The sequence below is a fragment of the Xenopus laevis genome, chromosome 8L (genome assembly GCF_017654675.1).
Source record: "Xenopus laevis strain J_2021 chromosome 8L, Xenopus_laevis_v10.1, whole genome shotgun sequence".
Lineage (NCBI taxonomy): Eukaryota > Metazoa > Chordata > Amphibia > Anura > Pipidae > Xenopus > Xenopus laevis.
In genome coordinates, this window is record NC_054385.1 from 122,431,600 (window position 1) to 122,445,948 (window position 14,349).

At 42.7% G+C, this 14,349-nt stretch overlaps 1 protein-coding gene across 3 annotated transcripts; it reads right to left on the reverse strand.

Moving 5' to 3' along the window:
- Positions 1-764: 764 nt before the first annotated feature.
- mrpl24.L (mitochondrial ribosomal protein L24 L homeolog) lies at positions 765-7,930 on the reverse strand. Of its 3 annotated transcripts, NM_001087684.1 has the most exon segments (7): positions 1,441-1,682; positions 1,684-1,795; positions 2,877-3,007; positions 3,978-4,081; positions 6,714-6,809; positions 6,906-7,090; positions 7,599-7,616. In NM_001087684.1, coding segments are annotated over 6 exon segments (831 nt in total). In that variant the 5' UTR covers positions 7,089-7,090; positions 7,599-7,616; the 3' UTR covers positions 1,441-1,477.
- Between the last annotated feature and the right edge of the window lie 6,419 nt (positions 7,931-14,349).

Sequence of the window (14,349 nt, forward strand, 5' to 3'; positions counted from 1 at the left end):
CTAAAGTTGAAAAGCTTGGAGCCTTCTTTTAGATTGTAAGCTCTTTTGGGAAGGTCCCGCTTCACCTTTTGTATTGGTTACTCATCACTATATAATTCTAAAAATACATGTAAACAGTATACTACCTGGCACAAAAGAATTGTGGTGCTTCGATAACTGCTCTGCCTGCATATTGGTATTGCCACCATTTGGCCATTTTTACATTTGCATTACTAAGAAAATAACTCCTTAAAGGAGAACTAAACCCTACAAATGAATATGGCTACAAGTTTCAGCTTGTCAATAGCAGCAATGATCCAGGACTTCAAACTTGTCACAGGGGGTCACCATCTTGGAAAGTGTCTGTGACACTCACATGCTCAGTGGGCTCTGATTGGCTGTTGAGAAGCTAAGCTTAGGGCTCGTCACTAATTATCCAGCAGAAAATGAGCTTCCCCTGTAATATAAGCTGATGCTACAGGTTTGCTGATTATTAAATTCTGATGCTATTTGCACTGGTTTCTGTGCTGCCATGTAGTAATTATGTGTATTAATTACTAATCAGCCTTATATTGTGACATTTCTATTCTATGTGTACTGTATATTGTGAGTGGGTCCCTAAGCTCAGTAAGTGACAGCAGCACAGAGCATGTGCAGTGAATCAGCAGAAAAGAAGATGGGGAGCTACTGGGGCATCTTTGGAGACACATATCTTTACTGCTAAAGGACTGTGGATGCCTTGGGCTGGTACAGAAGCACAAAACATAATGTACAACATTTCTAGCTACTTTTTTAGTTAAGCTTTAGTTCTCCTTTAAATAAGAATGGTAAAAAATAGTGGCCAATACTGAAAAAGAACCTGTTACGGGCTGCTAATAAACTGGGAGAAAGGCATCTTTCTGCAGGACAATGATCCCAAACACAATGCCAAAGTAAAGGTGGCCATACACAGAGATCCACTCGTTTGTCGATTTCACCAAACGAGCGGATCTCCCCCCGATATGCTCACCTTCAAGGTGGGCGATATCAGGCTGATCTGATCGGCGGTCAGATCACGGGACCAATTCAACAAACAGATGTGGTCCGCGATCTGACTGGATTATTTCCCCTGCCCAATAGACATCTGGCCGACTCTCGGGCAGATATTGATCGGGGAAGCCCGACGGAGGGTCCCATACACTCTGTTGGCAGCTTTTATTGGCCCGGGTATGGCCAGTTTAACACTGGACTTTCAAAAACAAAAAGTTGAACATCCAGCGGTGCCCTCTGAATTGCCTTGATCTCAATGCAGCTGAGAATTGGTAGTTGGTAGTCTCCCTATGTATTTATTATTAGTCTCCTGTGCCTGTAACCCCTCGTTAAAGAGAACAAAACATCCCATAGCAGGGTGGGGAAAAAAAAGCTTTAATCGCAGCTTGTTGTTTTAATGTTTCTGCTGCTGAATTTATTTCAGCGGTTGTATTGCTTTTTTTTTTTTTTTTTTACAAAAGTATTATACTCATATACACACACAAGTTCTGAAGGAAAGACCATCCATAGAGAGATGTGGGCTGTACTGATGCGTCTGGAAGTGACCATACGTGCAAGCAAGTTTCCTTTTGTTCTGGATTTGAATCTCTAGCCCATGTGATGTACATGAACAGTGGGAATTATGGTTGCTCCGCACAGCTCTGCCTGGGTTAGTACCAGTAGGATTTCCTGTGCCTGCGGTTTTCTGCAATGCCCGTTTTCTCCATTATTTCTTCTTGGAATGTCTTCAGGGATGGCACATAGGTCCTTTCTAGAGCATCTTCCACAGAGGTGTCCTTGGGACCGTCTAACAAGAAAGTAAGGGTAAGTGTGGTCATTTATAAAGTAGACAAATTGTGCATGTAAGTAGACTGGCGGCTATCCAAGCATGTGAGTGCCTATTCAATTACACTGTGAGGATGCGAATAGAAAAAGACAGTCCAAAAATGCACAGACAATGGCTGCTAGCACCCCACTCTTTAGAGCTGGTAGCTTATTGGTCATCTTATGGGTTCAAAATAGTGACTCTCCTGAGTGATGATTGGGCTTCTTAGATATCAACTGACAGGCTAGATAATTCCATTGACAGAGGAGCATACTGGGACACAGGCCTGTATAGAGCAGCAAATTGTTGATTTTAGAGCCGAACGATCAGTGTAACCCCATCTCAGTCAAAGACTATTTCACCTGAACTCTAGATGGGAACGTGCTGTATTGTCCAGCCACTGAATATCAAGGGATCGCTTAATCCCACACATGTGCATTCCGCTCTCCTTTAAAGGAGAAGGAAAGCCACCGAAGCAGTTTATTGCCAATAGATTAGCCACAATAGTGCAAGCTATAACACTATATTTATTCTGCAGAATGCTTTACCATACCTGAGTAAATGGCTCTAGAACTCTCTCTGTTTGTTTAGGATAGCAGCTGCCATATTATCGTATTGTGACATCACTTCCTGCCTGAGCCTCTCCCCTGCTCACTCATAGCTCTGGGCTCAGATTACAGCAGGCGGGGAGGAGGGAGGGGCAGAGGAGCAAACTGAGCATGCTCAAGCCCTAGAGGTTTAAGATGAAAACAGGAAGTCTGATACAGAAGCCCATGAGTACACAATAGAAGGAAAGAAATGCTGTGTTTCTTTTGACAGAGGACTCAGAGCAGCATTACTTTGAGGGTTTACTGATGTATTTATATAGACCTTTCTGATAAAGCTTACTTAATTTTAGCCTTTCCTTCTGCTTTAATGCCCATTCCATTATAATAATTTTCGGTCTTCTACAGATCGCCTGCCCCCTGATTTCTCACTAACCCACTGGTCCATTTAACATTATACTACTTGCCCCTTAGTCTAACTAGTAAAAAATCTTATCCAACCAATGACCATCCCTCACCTTTCCATTGCTCAGGGATGATTCCATCTCTTCTCTGCAGCACAGGCTTAGGAATGATGCGCCCAGATCTCGCAGACACCCTCACGCGCTCACCCTCCTCTGTGTATCGCCATTCTATCTCGGTGGGCTTCCTTACAGGGTGAGAGTAAATAAACACGTATTATGTAACTAGAGTGAAACCTCAATTTTATTTCCCGATTTTTAAGTTTTCCCTCATTTTAAACTTTTTTTTGTGGTCCCACCAATGATTTTTAATTTTCCTGGATTTTACACCATTTTTTTCTGGTTATATGTAGTAGTAGGCTGGCACAAACCAGACTCCAATGCTTGATGCAGTTAAAAAAAAAAAGTTTTATTTTTGCTATTTAAAAAAAATGAAATAATTGAACAGTCAATTATCCTTTATTAACCTTTATTATAGGAAGTACCTTTTAAAAGGGTGCACTCAGCATAATGTGTTGACCTTCACTTTCCATCCTGAATCCATAATGATTGCAGCACTCCCAAATGGTGACATTAAAACCACCTTTATTTCATATATGGCATAGCAGCAATGCTTCGTACCTAACTGGTACTTTATCAAGCTTACCGGTCCATTGTCAAGCTTACCGGTCCATTGTCAAGCTTACCGGTCCATTAGAATGAAGTCTATGGGAGATGGCCTTCTCATTATTTGCAGCTTCCTGGATAACATAACCCATACCTGTACTCACATTAAAAAATTAAGCATGGCCAGGGGAAGCCAGTGGTGTAATAATCAAGGCCTAACACTGGAAATATCAATCCACTGACCATGCTCCTATCCTGTACAGCGAGATGCCAGAAATATTTAGAACAGTTATTCCCTTATATAGAGACTAATCCAAACCAAAGATTGCTCGTAGTCTATACCAAGTGAACCATAACATTATACCCAGTATAGGTATTCCACTGTACTAAGCACAATTCAGCAGGAACAGCCCCCTAAGTTTGCTCATAGCCTGTACAGAGAGATCCCATCAAACTATGGTAGTACAGATATTCCCCTGTACTAAGCACAATTCAGCAGGAACAGTCCGTACGTTTGTTCATAGTCTGTACAGAGAGATAAGATCTTACTACCTGTCTGTGGGATCGATCAGAGACACCTGGTTCAGTAGAAGTGGCGCTTCACTGGCAACATATGTTCCTCTGTATTCATCTGTCCGACCCACATAGCGGAAATGCTACAGACAAATAAAGCAAATATTAATGCCATATGCACAGGCGTTTGTCCTTAGTCTAATGAAGGTTTATTATTGTACAGTTAAACTTTGCAGGAATACACAGGTGCTCAGTGAATTATTCCCATTTTCTTTGCATGCTACACTGTATTTAACAAGGTGTCCAATCAGAATCTGTGTGAGTAGCTTTATCCCATGCAGAATTCTGCCTGTGTTTACCCAGCTTTACTCCAAGTGTCTAGACTGATTAATTACACAAGCACATTGCTTGCTATACATAAACCAGCTAAAAAATTATTTTGGCACAATGAAAGAAAATGTCTTTCTCAGCAACTTTAATTCATTACACGTTATCAATGTTCCAAGGATTATTTGTAAACGCAATTGCTATTGAAAGCAGCGTCTGTTTATCCCTTTCTGAACTGATGAGAACAGACCTGTGGAGATGCATGGCGTTGTGAGAAATAAAATCTTGACTGGAGCACAGACGATTTCTGCTACATTGTGTCAAAAGTCACAACCAAGAGTGCAGGAAGGGACAGAAATATTCACCTTTCAGTTGCAGGTACAAATACAAAGAACTTTAAAACCACTGACAATCTATAAATAGCAATGGGCGACTCTTACCCATTTCACTTTGCCAGAAATTTGTGAAAATATTTTTTCACCCATTGGTGTCTATGGGCGTAATTTCTAATCACTATTATAAGGTATTAACATTGGAAAGTTGCAGAGAATTATACTTACTTTAATTTTAATTGTGAGTTTACATTCCCTTAAATTAAAGTATTTTTAAAGTAATGAAAATGTCATGTACTGTTGCCCTGCACCGGAAAAACTGCTGTGTTTGCTTCAGAAACACTACTATAGTTCATATAAACAAGCTGCTGTGTAGCAATGGTGGAAATTGAACAAAGACTATATGGTACAAGTTAAAGTGGATAGCAGATAACACAATTATGTTCTACAGAGCTTATCTGCTGTGTAACCTGAGCCTTTTCTCCTTTGAATGGCTGCCCCCATTGCTACACAGCAGCTTATTTATATAAACAATAGTAGTGTTTCTGAAGCAAACTTAACAGTGCAAGGCAACACTGCATTATATTTTTATTACACCTTCATTTTTTGATGTTACTGTTCCTTTAAAATCAGCCAATTCCAAGATTCAGGGGTCATCAGTGCTGTATAAATGAGGGGCTAGGAGAAAGCACATAGACATCCCGCTCTCCCTCATTCAAGGGATTATGTCATTATTTTTATGGTGTAGTTTTTATTTCTAAATTACACTGTATAGACTGCAAATAATTCACTCTACAATATAAAATGTCATTCCTGAACAAGCAAGTGTATTTATTTTAGTTATAATATTGGTGTATAGGCTCCATCTCATGTCATTTTGCCTGGTCATGTGCTTTTCAGAAAGGATAGAACTGCTTTCTGACAGGCTGTTTCTCCTACTCAATGTAACTGAATGTGTAACAGTGGGACCTGGATTTTACTATTGAGTGCTGTTCTTAGATCTACCAGGCAGCTGTTATCTTGTGTTAGGGAGCTGTTATCTGGTTACCTTCCCATTGTTCTTTTGTTTGGCTGCTGGGGGGGGAGGGAGGGGGTGAGATCACTCCCAACTTGCAGTACAGTAGTAAAGAAGCTTATCAGAGCACAAGTCACATAGTTACATAGTTAAATTGGGTTGAAAAAAGACAAAGTCCATCAAGTTCAACCCCTCCAAATAAAAACCCAGCATCCATACACACACACCCCTCCCTACTTTTAATTAAAATTCTATATACCCATACCTATACTAACTATAGAGTTTAGTATCACAATAGCCTTTGATATTATGTCTGTCCAAAAAATCACCCAAGCCATTCTTAAAGGCATTAACTGAATCAGCATCACAACATCACCCGGCAGTGCATTCCACAACCTCACTGTCCTGACTGTGTAGAACCCCCTACGTTGCTTCAAATGAAAGTTCTTTTCTTCTAGTCTAAAGGGGAGGCCTCTGGTACGGTGATCCACTTTATGGGTAAAAAGGTCCCCTGCTATTTGTCTATAATGTCCTCTAATGTACTTGTAAAGTCTAATCATGTCCCCTCACAAGCGCCTTTTTTCCAGAGAAAACAACCCCAACCTTGACAGTCTACCCTCATAATTTAAGTCTTCTATCCCTCTAACCAATTTAGTTGCACTTAGTCTCTGCACTCTCTCCAGCTCATTTATATCCCTCTTAAGGACTGGGGCAGCTGGGAAACTGACAATAGGTCTAGCCCCATGTCAGATTTCAAAATTAAATATAAAAAAATCTGTTTGTTCTTTTGAGAAACAAATGTCAGTGCAGAATTCTGCAGGAGCAGCGCTATTAACTGATGTGTTTTGAGAAAAAAAAAATTCCCATCACAGTATCCCTTTCAGACACAGAGTGTGAGCGCGCCAAGACTCCTCTGCATGTGCATGACATTTCCTGCCCTTGCACTTCTGTCTGGGATCTTCATAAATGACCCTTCATCTTCTTTACCTTGTTGACAACTAGCAGCACGCTGTGACCGGGCTCAGAACCACCAAAAAAAAAGACCATTCTGAGCTCACCCAAAACCAGCATTCTTTTCATAAATGTCTCCCATCGACTTACTGTGTTTAAACCGTCAACCACAACCCAGTTGCGTGCTCTGACCACTTGGGTCACCTTCCCTTGCTTCCCGGCATCTTTCCCATGGAGAACTTCAACCTAGAGAAAGAAACGAGAGACGTAAGTTTTCTTTTTATGAGCTGAACCCCAACGAGGGAGGTTAAAGACTTGTAGTCTGAAAAACCCCCGACTTACAGTGTCCCCACGGAAATACTGCCATTCCTCCTTACTGACGGGCTCTACAAACACTTTGGATCTTCTCTTGCCCGGGGGGTTCCTCCTCTTTGCTGCCAACGTAGACGGGCGGCTCATTCCAAAGCGGTAATCGTGAGGTAATTTGAGCTTGGCGGCCATCTCGAGAAGTAGCGTCAGACGCATTTCTGGGGATAAAGGTTTTTTTTCTAGTTTGGTCTATACAAACCCCTTAGAGTCAACCTGCTGGATAACCCTTCCCTAGTGCACACACTTTCACTTTCCTTCAAGGCCCTTGGAGCTTTATTATAGAAGGTATGAGGTACCAAACAAGAGGAACCAGGGCCGTAACCACAGAGAATGGAGGCACTGTAACTACTGTGGGTTCCAGGAAGTATAGGAGACCTGGTGATGAGGAGAACTGGCTAATAATGGTTTCAAGAAAACAGAATGTCATAGTCCCAGTTCATGGGGGTTAGGGCCAATTTTACAGTAAGGCCTGAGGTATAAACAGCACTGAGTAGGGGTGAAAACAAGGCTGTGACCTTATGAGGAGTGGACTGTTCTAATAATGTGAAGGAGGGGGTATAATGGAGCTCAGACCTTCCAGTCAGTTCAATGCTGGGGACCAAGGCAAATCCACTTTAAAAACTGGGCCGTGAAAAGAAGCCAGTCTATAAACGAGGCAGAACTCACCTGCACCTGAGAATAAACAGACCAGATGTCAGTGTAATGTGCAGGAAGCGCCCCCCTAAGGCAGCACGTGTCTCTTCCGCCTCTAATTGTGACCTCTACACTGTCACCTTGGCTGCGCCGCCTCAACCCCACGCACAAACCAGCGAGACCGGACTAAAACCCAGCCGTGCCCTGTCTGATCTGAAACTGGAATTTCTATAGAAATAGCGAAAGGGACTTACTTGCACGGAACCCGGCTGCTCGTTATTAGCGACGTCCGCGGCGCAAGGCATTCTGGGTGTCGTAGTTTATTTCCTTAGCGGCTGCCATTTTCTTTTGTCAACAACAACAAAAAAAACTTTATTGAAACGAACAGACGGGCCTGTAATAATAATTTGTGTTGCGATTTCTACAAAAAAAATGTGTGCCTGGTTTATGTTGGTTGTTGCCTGGTTTAATGTATGATCTCTGGATTCATTCTACATACCTCCCAACTGTCCCTTTTTCGGAAGGACAGTCCCTCTTTTGACAGCTCAACCCGCAGTCCCTCATTTGTACTGGAAAGTCCCTCTTTTCTCTGCACTGAACAGCCAGAAAAAGAAACAAAGTTTCTCACTTAATTGGCTTTTAGCAGAGAGCCCAGAACAGCCACAGGTGCAAATAAGATACTTTGTAACAATTTTGAGACTCAAAAACACAGTTTAGATAAGGAGAAATAGTTTCAAACTTTCATAACCTGCCAAATTTTGTAAAACAAACATGGTAATTAGGGGGTGTGGCCACAGAAAGGGGTGTGGTCAAAAAATTGTCCCTCTTTTTACTTCCAAAATGTTGGGAGGTATGATTCTATAATATTGCTCATTGTTTTCTGTGGTTTGAACAAGCACAAATGTATAGTAAATTATAATAAAAGGCAATAATGGTCTGTTTCAGCAAGTTTGTGGGTTTGGTATTGGAACTTCGTCCCCACCATTTATTATCATTTTCTTTCCCAAGCCAGTGCTCTTCTAAGTTCGTATTTAAAAAAAAAAACACAGGTGGTACATTCCTGCAGAGTGCACAGTGGACATCTTTGTGCCTGGCTTATGAATAGGGTTGCCATCTTTTCTGGAAACAAACTACCGGCCTTCCTATATATTTATCTTTTTCCCTATTAATAACATTGGGATCAACACCGGCCAAGTGGCAACCCTAGAATAGTCTCTATTATATATTGCTATAAACAATACTTAGCTGAGTAATTTTGTGTCACATTCCTCACAGGAACATGTGTATTATAAAAGATAGTGTACCACCTGCTCATAGGGTTGCCACCAGGCCGGTATTTTACCGGCCTGGCCGGTAAAAATGATGGCTGATCCCAATGTTATTAATAGGGAAAAAAAGATAAATATATAGGAAGGCCAGTATTTTTTTCCAGAAAAGGTGGCAACCCTACCTGCTGAAAATGTGAGAATATTGGAATTCTCCTTCAAGATTAATGGCCTTTATAAACCACTTTGCAACCCTGTGCCTTTATATGGTGAAAGAACCCCTTGGTCACTTCTAATATGCAGTACAGGGTACATTATTGTTTATAATACATGCGTGTGCCTTTATATGGTCAAAGAACCCCTCTGTGACTTCTAATATTCTTAGAATTTACAGTAGGGGGTACATTATCCTTTATAATACATGAGTGATACTCAGAGTTCCCTGTATAACTCAGCCTGCAGCCCTGTGCCTTTATATGGTCACATAACCCCTCAGTGACTTCTAATATCCTTATCATTTACAGTAGGGGGTACATTATCCCTTATAATACATGAGTGATACTCAGAGTTCCCTGTATAACTCAGCCTGCAGCCTTGTGTCTTTATATGGTCACAGAACCCCTCATTGACTTCTAATATCCTTATCATTTACAGTAGGGGGTACATTATCCCTTATAATACGATACTCAGCGTTCCCTGTATAACTCAGCCTGCAGCCTTTTGCCTTTATATGGTCACAGAACAACCCCTCAGTGACTTCTAATATCCTTATCATTTACAGTAGGGGGTACATTAACCCTTATAATACATGAGTGATACTGTTCCCTGTATAACTCAGCCTGCAGCCTTGTGCCTTAATATAGCCACTTCTCTGTGACCTTTAATATTATGCAGTATAGCTGGATGTTATACCCTATAAATACCCACGAGCCTTTCAACCAGTATAAACCTGATTTTATATACCCAGAAATGATGATGTGGTTCAATGCAGGTAAGCACTGTTCCTTCTTTTCTGCATGTTTCAGTTTCCCTGAATTGACTTGGTTCTTTTAAGTCCTGGGGAAACAGTAATACTAAGTAGTGTTCTACTATATGGAGTTTATTCCTGGAGGAGGAGCTTGGTGCAAACAAAACAGGGGAAGGATTGTAGGCAAATCACCAACAAATTCATACGATTTGTGGTTTCTAAGGCCTATGTATGAGGCTGATTATTAGCCTAAGTAAAGAGCACTTTTTTTTAACACCGATTTAAGGCTTTTGGCAGTTCACCAATAGACATTATCCAAGGCTCCATTGCACACAGACAGGGTGGAGGGTGTTTAGATTACAAATGAAGGAAGACTGAACACTGCAGAGAAGAAAGCAGGGAAATCTGTTGGACACCTTTCTACTTGCAATAAATATTTTAATTCTAATATTAAGCATGCCACAGGGGCCCGGCGCGGAGAAGGCTACATAGGTACGTTGATGGGGTCCCCCGACGGACTACATTGCGCCATTATGATACCAACGATTGGATCAACCAGATATGTGCAAACACCTAGGTGGCAATGTCAGGCATAGATCCGCTTGTTAGGCAACCTTGTCAAACGAATGGCTTGTTTGGTGTATGGCCAGCTTTAGATATTTGTTTTTGAGATATTGGTTCTTTAAAAGGCAAACATTAACCAGGGCATTGGCCGCCCTACTCAACCATAACCATAAGGACACCCGCCTTATCCTAATACTAACACTAAGGAATGAAGTCTGTGATTCTGGCTGTTGCCAAATCCAGAATCCTTCTCACCAAATCTGGAAATCCCAAACGGAATCCAAACCTTTGCTACTGGTAAAAATTGGCAAAATGTTCCCATTTTATAGGGTTCAATGAGGCCAGATTCTTGGGGGCAAATTTACTAAAGGGCAAAGTGGCTAACGCTAGCGAAAATTCGCCAGCGTGACATCATTCAGTTACTTCACCAATTTACTAACGGGCGCTAGCGTAAATTCGCTAGCGAAGTGGACCTACTCTAGCGCTACTTCTCACCCTTAGTTGAGCTCTGGCAAAGGGACGTAACTATGCTAATTGACTAAGTTGCGGATTTTTGTGAACGTTACCTCTTGCGCCAGACTTTACTTCGCCACCTCAGACCAGGCGAGGTGCAATAGAGTAGATAGGGATTGGTCCAAAAAAAAAACTTTTTTAAGAGTGATAGGCTGAAAAAGAACGACATTTTTTTAGGGTACCCTCGTACATTTGATAACATATGGCACCTAAACTATACTGTGGGCACATGTGTAGGGCATTGCAATACATTTATTAAAGTTCCCTGGCCTTGTGTAGTGTAATGTGTTTTCTGCTGCATATACGGCCATTGTTCTTTAACTGCACGCCGTATGCAAATTTCCGATCGCTAGCGTAACTTCAAACCGCTGATCGTAACATCGCTAGCGCAACTTCGCAATTGATCTGTAACTTGTGCGCAACTTCGGATCTTCTTGAATTTGCGCAGCCCTGGCGAATTGCGGAGGTAAATTTCGGAAGTAAATTTGCCCCTTGGATTCACTGGCAATTAGCAGAGGACTGTAAATCTGACAACAGACGCAAAACTTTTTGTACGATTTTCGGAGCATGCCGACATTTTTTGTGCCATGGCAACCGGTCCTTTAAGGCCCCCATACACAGGCTGATAAAAGCTGCCGACAGCTTATTGGCCCGTGTGTGGGGCCATCCGACAGGCGTCGCCAATCGATATCTGCACCACAGTTGGGCAGATGTCGATAGAGCACGGAAAAAAAATCCTGACGGATCACGGCCGCATCTGTTCATTAATGCAGTCTCGTGATCAGACCACCCGTATTGCCTCTATTCTGATACGATCTTTCGGCCCTAGGGCAACGAACAAGTGTTTGTCGGACAGAAGGCTATATCTTCACATCTATGGCCAGTCATAGGAGCCTCCAATGTGCATTTTCAGCATAGCGCGAGAGCAGGGCCATTCAAGCAGCATCCTGGGTTAGGTAGAGCAAGCAACAGGGATTGGGCCATTTTTTTATAGGCCCAATCATATGAAAATCATGTGTAGAAATGCGGTTAAAACGTTTAAGCAGAGCAACTAGGGCCACAGCAGATCCCTGGGCCTCCAGCAGGACAGTCCTGCCTTATTGTAAAGCGACATTCATAAAAGAAACACACAGAGACAGCGCAACCATTTTATAATAATCTGTTTATTTGTCCTAAATAACTGAAATCTACAGTTTTCAGAACTATTCCAAAAGCTAATTTGTTTTAACAATTGCCTTCATCACAGCCGCCAAAAAACAAAAATCATAAAAGTTCCAAAAAAAAAAATGGGGGGGGCCTGTTGTAAATTTTCCCATCTCTGTTACAAACAGTACGATTACATCACATAAGCCATAAAAAGACAAAGTTGGAGAATTGGGGGCAAAAAAAACAAAACAAGTTAAAAGAATAAATGTTAAAAATGACAACTAAAAATTTCAGCTGGCGAGGTCGTAGCTTTTGTAAATCTGGGGTTTTTTTGCCACTTTTTATTTTATTAAAAATGTTAACTACAAAATCTTTTTTTTTTTTTTCAATCATTATGACCCATATATAGTTTATGAAGCAGATCAGAAATTAATTTTATAATGAAATCCACAACAAGAAAGAAACGAAGCACAGGACAGTGAGTGGGAGTAGGTAGATGTCGATTGGTCGATCCAAGATCGGCCATGAGAACTGCTAGGGGCTTTGACACCCGCATTAACACAAACGTTCATAGGTGCAATGATAGATTTGTGCTCTGGGTAGGGATACAAGGATCTGAAGATCCACATGGATTTCTGCAGGTAAAGATTAATAAAGGAAATATTTACATTGTGGCCCATGTCATACACAAGCCAGAAGTGAAGTGGAGGATGGGAATGTGGCCAACCTAGTTTGCTTGCTGCTTCTGCCTGGCACTAATCAGGGCACACGGATTCAGATCTACCTTGGATCGACACGCTGGAAGCAAATTGCATCACAGAGCAAAAAAGTCAAATTAACTTGATCTAGAATAGTCCTGCCAAAGCCTCTCCCTTAAAAAAAAAAAAAAGCCAACTATGTGATTGTGTGATGCACTTAGAGTTACTTTTCCTTTTTTTTTTTTTTTCCTTTAAAAGGATCCTCACCCTATTAACGAGGGGCATTTGAATGTTGATTGTTTCAGTACACAAGAGTTTATTGTAAACGAAGCAAGGTAAAATGACTGGAAGGTGACGATTTATTAGGCAACCTCTGCTACCTGGGCCTGCACTGCTTCAGTATACTTACTTCTGAGCATCGCCATGCCCTCCCCTTCCATTTTCCAGACATTCCCCCTGGGCAAGCACACACGTTGCACTTCAATAGACAAGGGTAATGTCCGAGAACATAAAAGATGCTGTCATGGCCCTGAGAAGAACATACTACACTGAGTAGCTCTAGCATGCAGTAGGTTAGAGATTGGAATCACTGAAGGGTGCCTAACAAACAAGGAACCCCTTTACTTTTCCTTTAAAGGAGAACTCAACCCAAGAATTAAGAAAAGCCCCTACCTACTAAACAAGATAGTCCCACTTACCAGCTTCCTCCTCGCATAGTTTAATAGGTCTGAAAATGTCCCTAAAATGTTCCCACCTAACTGTGCAGAGTAAGTGCAGGGGAGCTTGTGGGCGCCATATTCCAGATCTTCGGATTCTCTGCGGGGGCCCGCCTCGGATTCTCTGCGGGGGCCCGCCTCGGATTCTCTGCGGGGGCCCGCCTCGGATTCTCTGCGGGGGCCCGCCTCGGATTCTCTGCGGGGGCCCGCCTCGGATTCTCTGCGGGGGCCCGCCTCGGATTCTCTGCGGGGGCCCGCCTCGGATTCTCTGCGGGGGCCCGCCTCGGATTCTCTGCGGGGGCCCGCCTCGGATTCTCTGCGGGGGCCCGCCTCGGATTCTCTGCGGGGGCCCGCCTCGGATTCTCTGCGGGGGCCCGCCTCGGATTCTCTGCGGGGGCCCGCCTCGGATTCTCTGCGGGGGCCCGCCTCGGATTCTCTGCGGGGGCCCGCCTCGGATTCTCTGCGGGGGCCCGCCTCGGATTCTCTGCGGGGGCCCGCCTCGGATTCGGGCCCTCCTCGGATTCTCTTCGGGGGCCTCTTCGGCAATTTCCGGCACTTTTGGCACATGCAAAGTTGGTACGCCTCGGGAAGACTGCTCCAACTGTGCATGCACCAGTACAGCGCTTTATTTCAGATGGACTCGAGATCCGGAAGATCTCACAAGCTCCACTGCGATTACTCTGCACGGTTAGGTGAGAAAAATTTTTGCGAAAATTTCAGACCTATTGAACTATGCGAGGGGGACTATCTTGCTAGGTAGGTGCTTTTCATAATTCGGGGGTTGAGTTCTCCTTTAAATGCAAATACTAGAAGGGGAAAAAAACCAGACTGACATTGTACTACCAACGGATAAACGAAGAAAACTATTAATCCTTACTGTGAGCTTTAATCTAAGAGAGAAAGATACGATTTCCA